Below are 15,330 nucleotides of genomic sequence, written 5' to 3'. Positions count from 1 at the left end.
AGGGATCACAACTTGCATCTGGGGAAAAAAAGTAGAATCTGTAGATTTCTAAGGAGTAAAGCAAAAAGGAACAAAGCTAAGGGACCAGCATGCAGAGATCTGGAGAAAATAAGAAGGGTTTTCTGGTTGAAAGGTTTCTGAAAAGCTCTGTTAAAAGAAAGGTCTGCATGTTTAAGGGTTTCCAAGGAAGGGTCTGTGGAGTTTAAGGGTTTCTAAGGAAGGGTCTGCAGGCTTAAGGGGTTCTAAGGAAGGGTCTGTGGGTTTAAGGGTTTCCAAGGAAGGGTCTATGGAGTTTAAGGGTTTCTAAGGAGGGGTCTGCAGGCTTGAGGGGTTCTAAGTAAGGGTCTGCAGGCTTAAGCTTTTGCAAGGAAGGGTCTGTGGAGTTTAAGGGTTTCTAAGGAGGGGTCTGCAGGCTTAAGGGGTTCTAAGGAAGGGTCTGCAGGCTTAAGCTTTTGCAAGGAAGGGTCTGTGGAGTTTAAGGGTTTCTAAGGAAGGGTCTGCAGGTTTAAGGGTTTCTAAAGGAGCAAAAGTAAGGAACCACACCATGCAGATGTCTGGAAACAGAAGGATCTGCAGGTTTATGGGTTTCCAAGGAAGGGTCTGTGAAGTTTAAGAGTCTCTAAGGAAGGGTCTGTAGGTTTAAGGGTTTCTAAAGGAGCAAATCTAAGAAACCACACCACGCAGATATCTGGAAACAGAAGGGTATGCAGGTTTAGGGTTTCTAATTAAAGGTCTGCAGTCTTGAGGGTTTCCAAGGAATGGTCTGTTGAGTTTAAGAGTTTCTAAGGAAGGGTCTGTAGGTGTAAGGGTTTCTAAAGGAGCAAATCTAAGGAACCACACCATGCAGATATCTGGAAACATAAGGGTATGCAGGTTTAGGGTTTCTAATTAAAGGTCTGCAGTCTTGAGGGTTTACAAGGAATGGTCTGTGGAGTTTAAGAGTTTCTAAGGAAGGGTCTGTAGGTTTAAGGATTTCCAAGGAAGGGTTGGTGGAGTGTAAGAGTTTCTAAGGAAGGGTCTGTAGGTGTAAGGGTTTCTAAAGGAGCAAATCTAAGGAACCACACCATGCAGATATCTGGAAACAGAAGGGTATGCAGGTTTAGGGTTTCTAAGGAAAGGTCTGCAGTCTTGAGGGTTTCCAAGGAAGGGTCTGTGAAGTTTAAGATTTTCTAAGGAAGGGTCTGTAGGTGTAAGGGTTTCTAAAGGTGCAAATCTAAGGAACCACACCATGCAGATATCTGGAAACAGAAGAGTATATAGGTTTAGGGTTTCTAGGAAAAGGTCTGCAGTCTTGAGGGTTTCCAAGGAAGGGTCTGTGAAGTTTAAGAGTTTCTAAGGAAGGGTCTGTAGGTGTAAGGGTTTCTAAAGGTGCAAATCTAAGGAACCACACCATGCAGATATCTGGAAAAAGAAGAGTCTGCAGGTTTAAGGGTTTCTGAGAAGCAAAGCTAGGGGACCAGTGAGAGCAAAAGAGAAAAAAAAAAGGTGATTCTGGGTGAGGGGGCAGAGAGATGGTGAAGACAGAGGCAGGTGCGGTGATCCCAGGCTGAGCCATGCATTGCAGAGCCATCTCTCCAGCAAGTCCTCCATCCCTGGACAGAGTCAGCACCACGGACATCTCCCTCTCGCAGCCTCCTGTGCTGACTGAGGAAGTTTTACTCCCCTTTTGGAAATTTGAAGCTGCCCAGCCCCAATCAGAAGCCCCAACGCCCCTCCTCCCCCCGGGCACCCTGTGATAGGCTGCTGCATGGAGTATGTGAGAGCTCCTCTCCCTCCTCCCCTCTCCTCTCCTCTCCTCTCTCTCTGTTCGCAGACTGCACTGGCACTAGTTAGCAGCAGCAAAGCGAAGACACATCTAGGTGCTCCCACACTACCACAGCAGAGGAGGAGAGCCTAGGCACAGGCAGTCATCTCTGTCTATGGATCATTGCAATGCACAAGGAACTCTATGAGATGCAGAGGCTGCAGCAAAGAACACAGGGATCCTAAGACACCCATTTGGATCTTTATCATTTTTTTTCTCCCCCCTGCATAGCAATTTTCTGCAAATAAAAAGAAAAAATAGAGGCTTGTTAATGGAATCACAGTCAGCCTGGGGAGTGAATTGTTTGGAGAGGACTTACTGATTGCTCAAAGACTCCATCCCTTTTATTCCCCCCTCTTACTGCATCCCTAACGGATTGTATCAGCTGCACCACTGGACTGCCATTGCATCCCACCTGCTACCACCCCCCCCCCCCTCTTTCCCTCCCTCCCCATCCAAGTGGCAGTCACACTTTGTCTTGCCTGCAAGGTGGCTACTTGGCTTCTCTTTTATTCTTTGCAAAAAAAAAGAGGAAATCTCTGAGCATTGCACCATGAATGAAGGCTGCTGAGACTGGTTACATTGTGAATTACTGGAAGCTGAATGGCAATGGATCAGAGGGAGTAAAAAAACTAAAAAAAAAAAAAAAAAAAAGGAATCTGGGCTTTTTTTTTTTTTGGGACTTTATGTCATGCTTCATAAGACCTGTCCGCCCCAATGCAGCTCCCATGAAGACCAGAACTGATTGCAAGCCATGAGGACTCGGTTAAAGAGGGCTGCTCTGTGATCGCATCGTTTCCATGAGACATTGTGCATGCAGGGCATGTGCCGGGGTCCCCAGGCTGCTCTGGGCACTTCTTTTTGCCTCCCTTTGCCTTTGCCTTGAGCCCCGCCGGGGCCAGCTGCGCTGGAAGAAGCAAGCCAAGTTGCGAAGGAGCTGCTTGACAGAGGCTTCCCCAAAAAAGGGTCACAGTGAGTTACCTACATGGTTTTTGCTGATTTCTGTCTCTCTCCTTCAGCCCTTTTCATTCTGCTGTCTGAGATTAATTGCCCTCTAAATCCAGCCTCCAGCTCTCTAGCGAGGGAGCAGGGACTATGTGGCTCTGGATCAGGAAAGACATGGATGTATTGCACATTCTGCTGTTGCTGGTTGTGTCCTGGAGCCGAACCCGGGCTGTGATCAACTTGAAATACATGGTGGATGAGGAGCAGAAAGCAGGCACCCAGATTGCCAATGTGGCCAGAGATGCCAAGGATGCTGGTTTTTTGCTAGACCCAAGGCAGCCTGCCTTCAGAGTGGTTTCCAATTCTGCTCCTCACCTGGTGGACATCAATGCATCAGGGTTGCTGGTCACTAAGCAGAAGATTGACAGAGATATGTTGTGCAGGCAGATGCCCAAATGTGTTATCTCTCTGGAGGTTGTGTCCAACTCGATGGAGATTTGTGTCATTAAAATAGAGATTAAAGACCTCAATGACAATGCACCCAGTTTCCCCACCGACCAGATCGACCTGGAGATCTCAGAGACTGCCAGCCCTGGTACCAGGATACCCCTGGAGAGTGCCTATGATCCAGATTCTGGCAACTTTGGGGTCCAGTCCTATGAGATCACACCCAACGACCTGTTTGGCTTGGAGATCAAGATGAGAGGAGATGGCTCACGGTTTGCTGAGTTGGTGGTGGAGAAAAACCTGGACAGAGAGACCCAGTCTCATTACAATTACATCATCACGGCCCTGGATGGTGGGGACCCCTCCAATTTCGGGACTGTGCAGTTAAACATCAAAGTGATAGACTCAAATGACAACAACCCGGTTTTTGAGAAGCCTGCCTATACTGTCAATGTCTCTGAGAACTCCCCTTTAAATGCCTTGGTCATTGACCTAAATGCTACTGATCCAGATGAGGGTACCAATGGTGAGATTGTGTATTCCTTTAACAGTTATGTGTCTGACAAAACTAGGGAGCTCTTTAAGATAGATCCCAAAACTGGGGTCATCACAGTCAGTGGGGCTATAGACTATGAAGAAGGGCATGTGTATGAGATTGATGTCCAAGCCAAGGATTTGGGACCAAACTCCATCCCTGCCCATTGTAAAGTGACTGTGAACGTACTGGATGAGAATGACAATGTCCCTGTTATCAACTTGCTCTCTGTCAACAGTGAGGTGGTGGAAGTAAGTGAGAATGCTCCAACTGGCTATGTCATAGCTTTAGTGAGGGTCTCAGATAGGGACTCTGGTATCAACGGTAGGGTGGTATGCAAACTCCTAGGCAACGTCCCCTTCAAGCTCCAGGAATATGAGAGCTTCTCCACCATTTTGGTAGATGGAAGGTTAGACAGAGAACAGAGAGACCAGTACAATTTGACCATCCAGGCCAAAGACAGCGGCAACCCATCACTCCAGTCCACCAAGTCCTTCACTGTGAGAATCACTGATGAGAATGACAACCATCCCCATTTCTCCAAAACCTTCTACCAGGTCATTGTTTCTGAAAATAACACCCCAGGGGCGTACTTACTGTCTGTCTCAGCCAGGGACCCCGATTTAGGATTAAATGGCAGTGTGTCTTATCAACTGGTGCCATCTCAAGTGAGGGACATGCCGGTTTTCACCTATGTTTCTATCAACCCAACCACGGGAGATATCTATGCTCTCAGATCCTTCAACCATGAGCAAACCAAGGCTTTTGAATTTAAGATTTCGGCCAAGGATGGCGGTACTCCACCACTGCAAAGTAACGTCACTGTTAGGGTAATTGTGGTGGATGTCAATGACAATACCCCTGTGATTACCGCTCCACCTTTAGTCAACGGCACCTCTGAGGTCTACATCCCAAGAAACGCAGGGGTAGGCTACCTAGTGACTGTGGTTAAGGCCGATGACTATGACGAAGGGGAGAATGGCAGGTTGTCCTATGAGATTACAGAAGGGGACAGGGGCTTCTTCGAGATCGACCAGATCAATGGGGAGATTAGGACCACCAGGACTTTTGGGGAAAACTCCAAGACAACTTATGAACTGATTGTGGCAGCACAGGATCATGGGAAGCCTTCTCTCTCAGCCTCAGCTTTGATTCTGATCTACCTATCCCCGGCCCTGGATGCTCAGGAATCTATAGGATCTGTTAATCTGTCTCTGATTTTTATCATTGCCTTGGGATCTATCGCTGCCATCCTTTTTGTCACCATGATCTTTGTGGCTGTCAAATGCAAAAGGGACAACAAGGAAATCAGAACCTACAACTGCAGGTAAGGGGTCCAATGATGTGTTCATGACCTGTGTGGGAACTATTGTATTTAATATCTGTGTATAATATGTATGTGACAGCCACAGGCATTGTTTTATTAATTGCATGTAGCAACTATGAGGGACATTCTATTAAAGAGACCCAATGTTTGCTCCTTGTTTCCTTGCTTACAATTAATATTGTAGGATTCCACCTGCTGCAGACAGCAAGCTCTTTAAGAAATCATTCTGTTGTCTTGCAGTCATTTTGTACTGGTTACGGATAGGTGGGCATTGAAGTCTACGTAATCAGCTGTCTCTAATCCCGCCTCTGGCACTGTAAAAGTTAACGACTGGCACAGGATTCGGCAATTTGAATAGCAAAAAATATATATATACATTCTTAAAGGGCAAGCGTTTAATGTATAATAAGCACACTAGTGACTGTCGTAGTCTCAGCTTTGGAAAAAAAATTGAAAAAAAAAAAATAGCAGGTGTCTACAGTCTGCAGCAACAAATTCATGTCAATGTATGGCCAGCATTAACTGATGCCAAGGCGGTTACAGAAATTTAAAAAAAAATGCATTATCTATTTTCATCCACTAGGTGGCACTGTAAGCCCAAGGAAAACAAATTTTCAGTTCCAGCTAAGTAGACTGGACTTGAATCTCAGTTGGAATTTGAAAGAATTAAATGCAAACATAATGATTTTTACATTTCAATGCATGCCTGTAGAGGTGATTACATTCAATTCAGCCCTTTTTTTTCTCTTAGCGCTGTCTTCTTGCAAAAGGCTCCTGTACCCGAAAGCATGAAAATGGTGGAATATAAAAAAAAAAAAAAAAGCAGTTTAGGACTAGATTAATTATTGATTCACCCTTCTTATCAGCTTATGTGAGATTTGCAAGCACTTACTTATATCAGTAACAAATTGCAAGTGCAGCGGCTCTGCATAATGAAAACATATTTGTTGCAAGGCTGCGGACTGCAATTTGGCCAAAGATGTTTACATCACATTTTTTTTTTTTTTTTTTTTGTGCGGCTTTGTGTACACGGTATTAATACCAGTATTGTTTCCTTTTTTTTGCACCATTGTCCGCACGACAAAAAAAAAAAAAAAAGAAAAAACTTTGCTTGACAAATGCTAACCCTGCATGAATATCAATGAGGTTGCCCTGTAGCCAAGCTGCAGTGTTTTATACAGTTATAATCTTGTTACCGCTACATTGATACTGCCTCCTTCTATCTTCATCACACTCGGCTCTTCCAAGGTGTGAAGAGCACAAAAACCATCTTATGCCTTGACAAAAAAAAAGCACATCTGCTCAATTTATATTCTTTTTTTTTTTTGTTGTTTTTTTTAGAATTGCACCAACAAGGTAACATTGCGCTACCAGCAAATTTTTTTGCATGACCACATCACTAGATTCTGGATCTTTAGACTGTGTTGTTGAGTGATTCATCCACAAAGCTGTTATGGTACTACAAGTCCCAGCAATTGTTTTTCAGTGTCGTGCAAACGAGGCTCAACCTTGATGGCTTTTTAAATTAAAAAAAAAACACATACGGATATCCGGGATCATATATATATTGCAATGCCTATATTGCAAGCTGCAGCACTCCCGCTGTGCTGCCAACCATTGACCATCTACCAATTCCAGCATCACTTGCACGCTGGGACAGCGGGACTTGTAGTTCTACCATAGCTGGAGTGCCACTGTTTGCTGCATGCAATACGTTTTACTAATATATTTCATCCGTAGGGACCTGACGGCACTCTAAGGGTTGCCGGTTCCTGTAGTCCACACCATCAACCATCACCAGATTGTACAATTTCGTGCCTTAGACCTTGTATCTAGTACTGATGCTTGGAACTCAATTACCTAGACAGATGCAGACATGTAAAGGTTAAGTAGCACTTATTTCAGGTCTGTGTTTTTTTTTTTTTTTTTGGGATTTCGGAGGAATCTGTTAACCCCACCTAAAGGGTGAATTGTTGCAGCTGCCGTACCCGTAAATGCAGGCTAATGCAACCAGATGGTGGATCTTTCAAGATCTTTCAAGAAAATGCCATGCACTGACCATTAAGGCGGTTTCATTAGCCAGATGAAGAGATGCAAGAGTTAATAGTGATCCCCCCCCCCCCTGAATTTGTTTATTTTGCATGAATGCATCATGGAGGGGGGATTATCCCCTTCCCTTTATTCCTATGTACGAATTAATTGATTCATTTATTGCAATAAATGCGTCCAGTTGCATCCAAAGGAGCTATGAATGCAACCGGAGTCCAGGTGGATGGCTATGGAAGAAGTCATTGAGCAAAATTCATTTCACCCCACGCTGGTGCAGGCATCTGCCCCCGTCTGCACACTGCAGACCCCACTGCTGATGTATTGTGTCACTGGTGCAGAGAGAGCTGCGATCTGTCAGCACCGAGAAGCCTGGGCACAGGGCATCGCTATGTTCTTCTTATGCCCGACTGGCAGGCGTATGGAAGTGGCAATGTACACTGCATGCATGGGTGGCTCTGCAATGGAAAGCTAGCCTTCTCCTTCCGCCTGTGATACAAAATATTCAAAATTATTCAAGCGGAAGGAGAATATGTAAAAGAAAAAAAAAATTTGATGGGCAGGTAGAATTAAAATCACCCCCAACTCCCATCTCTTTTTTTTCCCTTTATGGCTTAAGAAGCTCGATGACTTTTTGCGTCTGAGGTTCCAGCCTGGAGATTTGATTTTGTGGCTTTTTATTTCTGTCATGATGAAAATGTCATTGAGACTAAAATATAAATCCAAGCCGTATTTTTTAGTTTTATGTGACATTTCCAATTGCAGATCATGGTCCCCATTTATTACCGTCACTTAGGTCAGTTTTTCGGCAGTGGCGATCCGCAGGAGAAATGTCACGTCCAGATTAACCCCTCCCTGGCTGCACGCACTGAGCCTAATGGGGTGGGGTGGGGGGGCTGTTATAGAGAATATAAGGGGATCAGTGAAGAAGGCTTTTAGATCTTTATGGACCTATTCTTGGGTTGCCATGTCCAGATTAACCCTTCCCTGGCTGCAAGCACTGAGCCTAACAGGGGGCCCTGTTATTGATGATATTAGGGAAATCAATGAAGAAGGCTCTGTGATCCTAATGGACCCATCCTTGGGTTCCCATGTCCAGATTAATCCTTCCTTTGCTGTAAGGACTCAGTTTAACTGGGGGTCTCCATTATAGATAAATATAATGGGATTCATGAAGATGAGCTGCCATATCCTTTCCATATCAATTCTTGGGTTGCCATGTTCAAATTAATCCTTCTTTAAGTGTAAGCATTGAGCTAAATGGGGAGGCTCAGTTATAGATCAACCGAATGGGATTGAGGAAGATGGCTTTGAGATCCTTATGGATCCATTCTAGAGTTGCCATGCCCAGATTAAATCTTCCTTGGTTGTAAGTTTACCTGGAGGACTCCATGATAGATAAATGTAATGATGTTGATGAAAATGGCTTTAAGATTCTTACGGACCCATTCTTGAGTTGCTATGGTCAGACTAAACCTTCCTTAAGTGTAAACTTTGTAGGGGGGGGGGTTCTCAATTATAGATGAACATAATGGCATTGGAGAAGATGACTTTGAGATACTTCTGGATCCATTCTAGAGTTGTCATGTCCAGATTAACACTACCTTCGGGGTCTCCATGTTAAATAAATATAATGGAATCGATGAAAATGGCTTTAAGATCCTTATGGACCCATTCTTAGGTTTACATGTCTGGATAACCCTTCCTTGAGTGTAAGGGTTCAACTTAACAGGGGGGTCAGTTATAGAGGAACATAAAGGGATTGTTGAAGATGGCTTTAAGACCCTTATTGACCCATTCATAAGGTTGCCATGTTCAGATTAACCCTTCCTTGGCTGTAGGTTTAATTTGGGGTCTCCATTATAGATAAATATAATGGGATTGATGGAGATGGCGTTCAGATCCTTATGAACCCATTCTTGGGTTGCCATGTCTTGACTAACCCTTCCTTGAATGTAAGAGTTAAGTTCAACAGGGGGGCTCAGTAATAAATTAGTATAATGGGATTGAGGAAGATGGCTTTGAAACCCTTATGGATGCAGAATTGCCATGACCAGATTAACCCTTCCCTGCCTTAAAGCATTGCGTTTTCCAAAGGGCTGTGTTATAGATGAATATAAAGGACCATTTCTTGGGTTGCCACATCCAGAAAAACCCTTCCCTGCGTGTAAGGACTGAGCTTAGTGGGAAATAGGGGGCGGGGGTCCTGTTATAGATGAATATAATGGGATTGATGAGGAATGCTTTAGGATGCTTATGGACCCATTCTACAGTTGCCATGTCCGGATTAACCCTTCTTCAAACATTGAGCTCAACAGAGGGCTCAGTTATAGGTGAACATCACAGGATCGATGAAGATTGCTTTGAGATCCTTATGAACCCATTCTAGGGATGCCATGTTTGGATTAACCCCTCCCTAACTAAGCCTAACAAGGGGACATCTTAGTTCTGGTATAGATCAATAGCAATGAAATGAATAAAAATTGCTTTGAGATCCCTATAGACCCATTCTAGGGATGCCATGTCTGGAGTAACCCTTCCCCACCTGTAGGGAATGAGCCTAACAGGAGGGCATCTTAGCTCAGGTATAGATCGATAGAAATGGAATTGATAAAAATTGCTTTGATATCCTTATGGACCTTCTGCAGTTGCCCAGCGTAAGTAGTAGTAAAACTCTGACAGCCCCACAAATTATATTAGCTCAATATTCCTAAATGACCCCCCCCCCCTCCTTCTTTTGTGAAAAAAACAGTCAGTAAATCTCTGCAATTACTAGTTGTCAATAAAACATATGTCAGTAAATCGAGAAAGTGCTGCAATTTGGCTTATGCCTGTTGTTTTATCTCCCCGTCTAACTGCACCTTTTGACTTCATGACCTGTATAAAGCGGCACTAGTCAGTAAAGATGATGCACCCCTTCTATCTGTCAGTAAACAATATCACCCTACAAAGAATACGCTTTTTTGCCTTCCGATACCTGAATCCCCAACTCCTTACCTGTTGTGCTCCTTCCTTTTCATCAGAATGTATCTAATTATTTTAAATATTACAAAAAAAAAATAAGTCTTTGGAAGAAGCATTAAGTCCATGGAGCTGGCAGAGCGGGGGTTAAGCCATTACTGCATTAAGAACATGATGTGTCCTTAATTATACATGTAAATGAGATCAATTCCGTTTAATCTCGAGCGCAATGCATCTGTTTTCATTTTTACTTTACGTATCAAATCATCGCTGCATATGCAGAGAAAGGAATAAAGGAATAAAAAAATCCCCCCCTAGACTTATAAATAGCAATTATATAACGTTCACATCCCCATATACAAGCTGGATTTCACCTACAAATAGAGCGCAATGTGCCCCCGATGTGTAATATGGGTATAATGTACTGATGCTACACTGCAGTTAATCTGGAGTAATGGTATAGTATGTTGGATGTACAGCATCTTATTAAACGTATGAGTAAACGGCTTTTCCAGATAGGAGCTTATTCCTCGCCAATGTTCTTTTTCTGTACAAAATGTTGTATTTTTCTCCCCTCCTTTTGTGTTTTAAGACTTTTTGCTTTTTGTTTACTTCTCAAGTAACTCATTACACACGAACGCTTAAAAAAAAAAAAAAGAAAAAAAGCAGAAGCCTCAGGTGAGATGAGCTTGTTCCATGTTCCATCTCCCGATAACCCTCTATGGTGTTTTCACTTAAAGACGAAACGTGTAAAAAGGCAAGGGGGTTCCATTTTTCGATCTACACGGAGCTGTCATCAATTAATTTTCACCTGTCAATCATGGCTCAGTAGCATGTCATACTTAAACTGTTGCTTTGAAACTCTTTATTCTGTAAATCAACAGAAGTCTATAAATTTCTCCGGTTTGCAACTTGCTAGTGATAATAAGCTGTAGAGTTGGGGCCACTGAGGATAACCAAATGTTGGTCCGACCACACCCACCCTGCCAGTGGCCCACTGCATGGTCAGATTGAGATACGTATTATATATATTCCAGACATTGGTCCCACCACACCCTGCAAGTGTCCCACTGCATGGTCAGATTGAGATACGTATTATATATATTCCAGACATTGGTCCTCCCACACCCTGCAGGTGACCCACTGCATGGTCAGATTGAGATACGTATTATATATATTCCAGACATTGGTCCCACCACACCCTGCAAGTGTCCCACTGCATGGTCAGATTGAGATACGTATTATATATATTCCAGACATTGGTCCCACCACACCCTGCAAGTGGCCCACTGCATGGTCAGATTGAGATACATATTATATATATTCCAGACATTGGTCCCACCACACCCTGCAAGTGGCCCACTGCATGGTCAGATTGAGATACGTATTATATATATTCCAGACATTGGTCCGACCACACCCACTTTGCAAGTGGCCCACTGCATGGTCAGATTGAGATACGTATTATATATATTCCAGACATTGGTCCCACCACACCCTGCAAGTGGCTGACTGCATGGTCAGATTGAGATACGTATTATATATATTCCAGATATCGGTCCCACCACACCCTGCAAGTGTCCCACTGCATGGTCAGATTGAGATACGTATTATATATATTCCAGACATTGGTCCCACCACACCCTGCAAGTGTCCCACTGCATGGTCAGATTGAGATACGTATTATATATATTCCAGACATTGTTCCTACCACACCCTGCAAGTGGCCCACTGCATGGTCAGATTTAGATACGTGTTATATATATTCCAGACATTGGTCCCACCACACCCTGCAAGTGTCCCACTGCATGGTCAGATTTAGATACGTGTTATATATATTCCAGACATTGGTCCTACCACACCCTGCAAGTGGCCCACTGTATGGTCAGATTGAGATACGTATTATATATATTCCAGACATTGGTCCCACCACACCCTGCAAGTGTCCCACTGCATGGTCAGATTGAGATACGTATTATATATATTCCAGACATTGGTCCCACCACACCCTGCAAGTGTCCCACTGCATGGTCAGATTGAGATACGTATTATATATATTCCAGACATTGGTCCTACCACACCCTACAAGTGTCCTACTGCATGGTCATATTTAGATACGTATTATATATATTCCAGACATTGGTCCCACCACACCCTGCAAGTGTCCCACTGCATGGTCAGATTGACATACGTATTATATATATTCCAGACATTGGTCCTACCACACCCTGCAAGTGGCCCACTGCATGGTCAGATTGACATACGTATTATATATATTCCAGTCATTGGTCCTACCACACACTACATGTTATTTATGTAGAGGCAGGCATTGGGTTAATGGGGGGTATCAATTTATTTATTAATTTGTCTAGATAGACTTCTAAGTTAGCAATCCATCAGGTCTGTGTATGGTAGGAAGTGGCCACCAAGCCTTGAAAAATAAAAGTTGGTCCCCGTTCAAGTGGACGACCCCTTCTAATTTTGAACCCAAACCGAAATATGTAATATATTGTATCTTAGAAGAGATGGTTTCATTAGTTTTGTTTCTTCAGGATTTGTTTCCTTTATTTTCACACTTCCCATCACTGTCTACTCTTCTTCATGATGTCTATAGATTCAGCCATAGCCTGAACTTCAAACATGTCTTCCGTTGTTCATCTCCATTACATGGTGGATTGATGGGATTAGTAGTTTACGAGGAATTAACATGTATGCTGTCTTTTCAGCTCACAGGACAAGGACATTGCATTTATGGCAAGATAAACAGGTGTTTTCTGTACTTGCTAAAAATGTACTTAGTCTGAAGAAAGAAAACTAATGGAGCCACCACATCTAAGGACTAGTAAGCTTCAATATATTAAATTTTTTTGTTTTGGAGTTTGGATACCTTTTCCTTTTTTTTTTTTGTAAACTCTGCCCAGAAGCATCGGGGGAACCTATAGGTCTTCTTTAAAAAGCTTAGAATCTACACCTGTCATCTTGTATTCCTTCCTACTCACCAAGTCAAGTTCAATCATGAGCTAATTGGGTATTTGAAGAGAACTAACATTTGTGGTAGGCAGTTGGATTTATGGTGGATGAAGAAGATTCCCAAACCTCTACCACACAGCATTCTTGGAGCTAGATGGAAGGGGTGGGGGGAGGGGGGCACAATGTATCAACCACCTAATACAGAGCTTTGGTTTAACTCTACACAAGTTGTTGGCCAATTTTAACCAAACAGTTGAAGATTGCCTTTGTCTGTTATAAGCCTTTTATTAGAACCAGCATACAATATCTAAATGTGCACAACAAATGGCAATTAACACAGAATAGTGTAAGGAGTCAACATGGGAAGGGAAATAGGATGTTCTGTATGCAGATGACGTTGGGAGGATTGAGGGTCAAAATGTATCAACCACCCAATGCAGAGCTTTGGTTTAACTCCACAAAGTTATTGGCCAGTTTATCCGAAAAGTTTCTTGTCTGTTATAAGCCCTTCATTAGAACCAACATGCAGTTTCTAAACGTCTACAGAAAATGTCAGTTACCACAGAATAATATAAGGAGTCAATGTGGGAAGCAAAATAGGATGTTCTTTATGCTGATGAAATATGGGAGATTGGGGGCAAAATATATCAACCACCCAATGTAGTGATTTGGTTTGGCTCTACAAAATATTGGTCAAATTTGATAAAAGAGTTGAAGGTCTTCTTCATCTGATATCAGTTCTTCATTGTAGAATAATATAGGAAGTCATTGTGGGAAGTGAAGTAGTATATTATTTATGCAAATAAAATATGGAGGATTAGCGGCAACACATATTAACCACCCAATGTAGAGATTTGGTTTAGCAAAACTTTACTATAAAATTACTGGCCAAATTTGACCAAAGATTTGAAGATCTCCTTTATCTGATATAAGTTCTTCATTATAGAATAATATAAGGAGTCAACGTTGGAAGGGAAATAGGATGTTCTGTATGCAGATGAAATATGGTGGATTGGGGGCAAAATGTATAAACCACCCAATGTAGAGATTTGCTTCATCTCTACAAAATTAGGGGGAAAATGCATCAACTACTCAATGCAGAGCTTTGGATTAACTCTACAAAGTTTTTGACCAAATTAGACCAAAGCGTTGAAGGTCTCCTTTATCTGATATAAACCCCTTCATATAAAATAATATAAGGAGTCAACATAGGAAGCAAAATAGGACATTTTGTATGTAGATGAAGTATGGGGGATTGGGGACAAAAACTATCGACCACTCAGTGCAGAGCTTTGGTATGACTCTACGTAAGGTTTTGGCCTAATTAGACCAAATAGTGGAAAGTCTCCTTTGTCTGCTATAAGTCCTTCCATATAGAATAAAATAGGGAGTTAATATGAGAAGCAAAATAGGATGTTATATTTGCAGTTGAAATTTGAGGAATTCGGGGTAAAACATATCAACCACCCAATGCGGAGTTTTGGTTTAACTCTGCACAAGTTAATGGCCAAATTCAACCAAAGAGCGGAAGGTCTCCTTTGTCTGGTATAGGCTCCTCAATATAGAATAAATGAAGGAATCAAAGTGGAAAGCAAAATAGGATGTTCTTTATCCTATCCTACAATTTGAGGGATTGGAGGCAAAACGTATAAACCACCCAATGCAAAACTTGGGTTTAACCCTACACAGATTATTGGCCAAACTGGACCAAAGAGTTGGAGGTTGCCTTTGTCTGTCATAAGCCCTTCATTATATCCAGCAAGTTTCTAAATATGTACAATAAACGCCAATTAACAAAGTCAAGGTTGGAAAGCAAAGGGGGGTGTTCTGTATGCAAATTAAATTGAAGGGATTGGGGATGAAAGGTAGCAACCACCCAATGCAGAACTTGGGTTTAACCCTACACAGATTATTGGCCAAATTTGACCAAAGAGTTGGAGTTTGCCTTTGTCTGTCATCAGCTCTTCATTATATCCAGCAAGTTTCTAAATATGTACAATAATTGCCAATTAACAAAGTCAAGGTTGGAAAGCAAAGTGGGGTGTTTTGTATGCAAATTAAATTGAAGGGATTGGGGGCGAAAGGTAGCAACCACCCAATGCAGAACTTGGGTTTAACCCTACACAGATTATTGGCCAAATTTGACCAAAGAGTTGGAATTTCCCTTTGTCTGTCATCAGCCCTTCATTATATCCAGCAAGTTTCTAAACATGTACGATAAACGCCAATTAACAAAGCCAAGGTTGGAAAGCAAAGTGGGGTGTTCTGTATGCAAATTAAATTGAAGGGATTAGG

General features: G+C 42.6%; 1 protein-coding gene across 4 annotated transcripts in view; it reads left to right on the top strand.

Annotated features, from left to right (window-relative positions):
- The first annotated feature begins 1,792 nt into the window (after window positions 1-1,792).
- The window catches only part of PCDH19 (protocadherin 19), a 305,467-nt gene continuing 291,929 nt past the window's right edge, over window positions 1,793-15,330 (top strand). For 2 of the 4 annotated variants that reach the window (XM_089657935.1, XM_089657934.1), the window contains exons 1-2: window positions 1,793-5,058; window positions 6,400-6,414. In XM_089657935.1, the coding sequence (XP_089514061.1) occupies window positions 2,900-5,058; window positions 6,400-6,414 (2,174 nt within the window). In that variant the 5' untranslated portion in view covers window positions 1,793-2,899. The remainder of the gene's footprint in view (window positions 5,059-6,399; window positions 6,415-15,330) is intronic. The other 2 variants (XM_089657937.1, XM_089657936.1) reach the window with 1 other exon arrangement.

Source organism: Staurois parvus, unplaced genomic scaffold (assembly GCF_062004578.1).
Source record: "Staurois parvus isolate SC_StPar_1 unplaced genomic scaffold, SC_StPar_1.0 ptg001044l, whole genome shotgun sequence".
In the NCBI taxonomy this organism is placed as follows: domain Eukaryota; kingdom Metazoa; phylum Chordata; class Amphibia; order Anura; family Ranidae; genus Staurois; species Staurois parvus.
The sequence above is the reverse complement of the archived record's forward strand: the minus strand, read 5'-3'. Positions and strand labels throughout refer to the sequence as shown.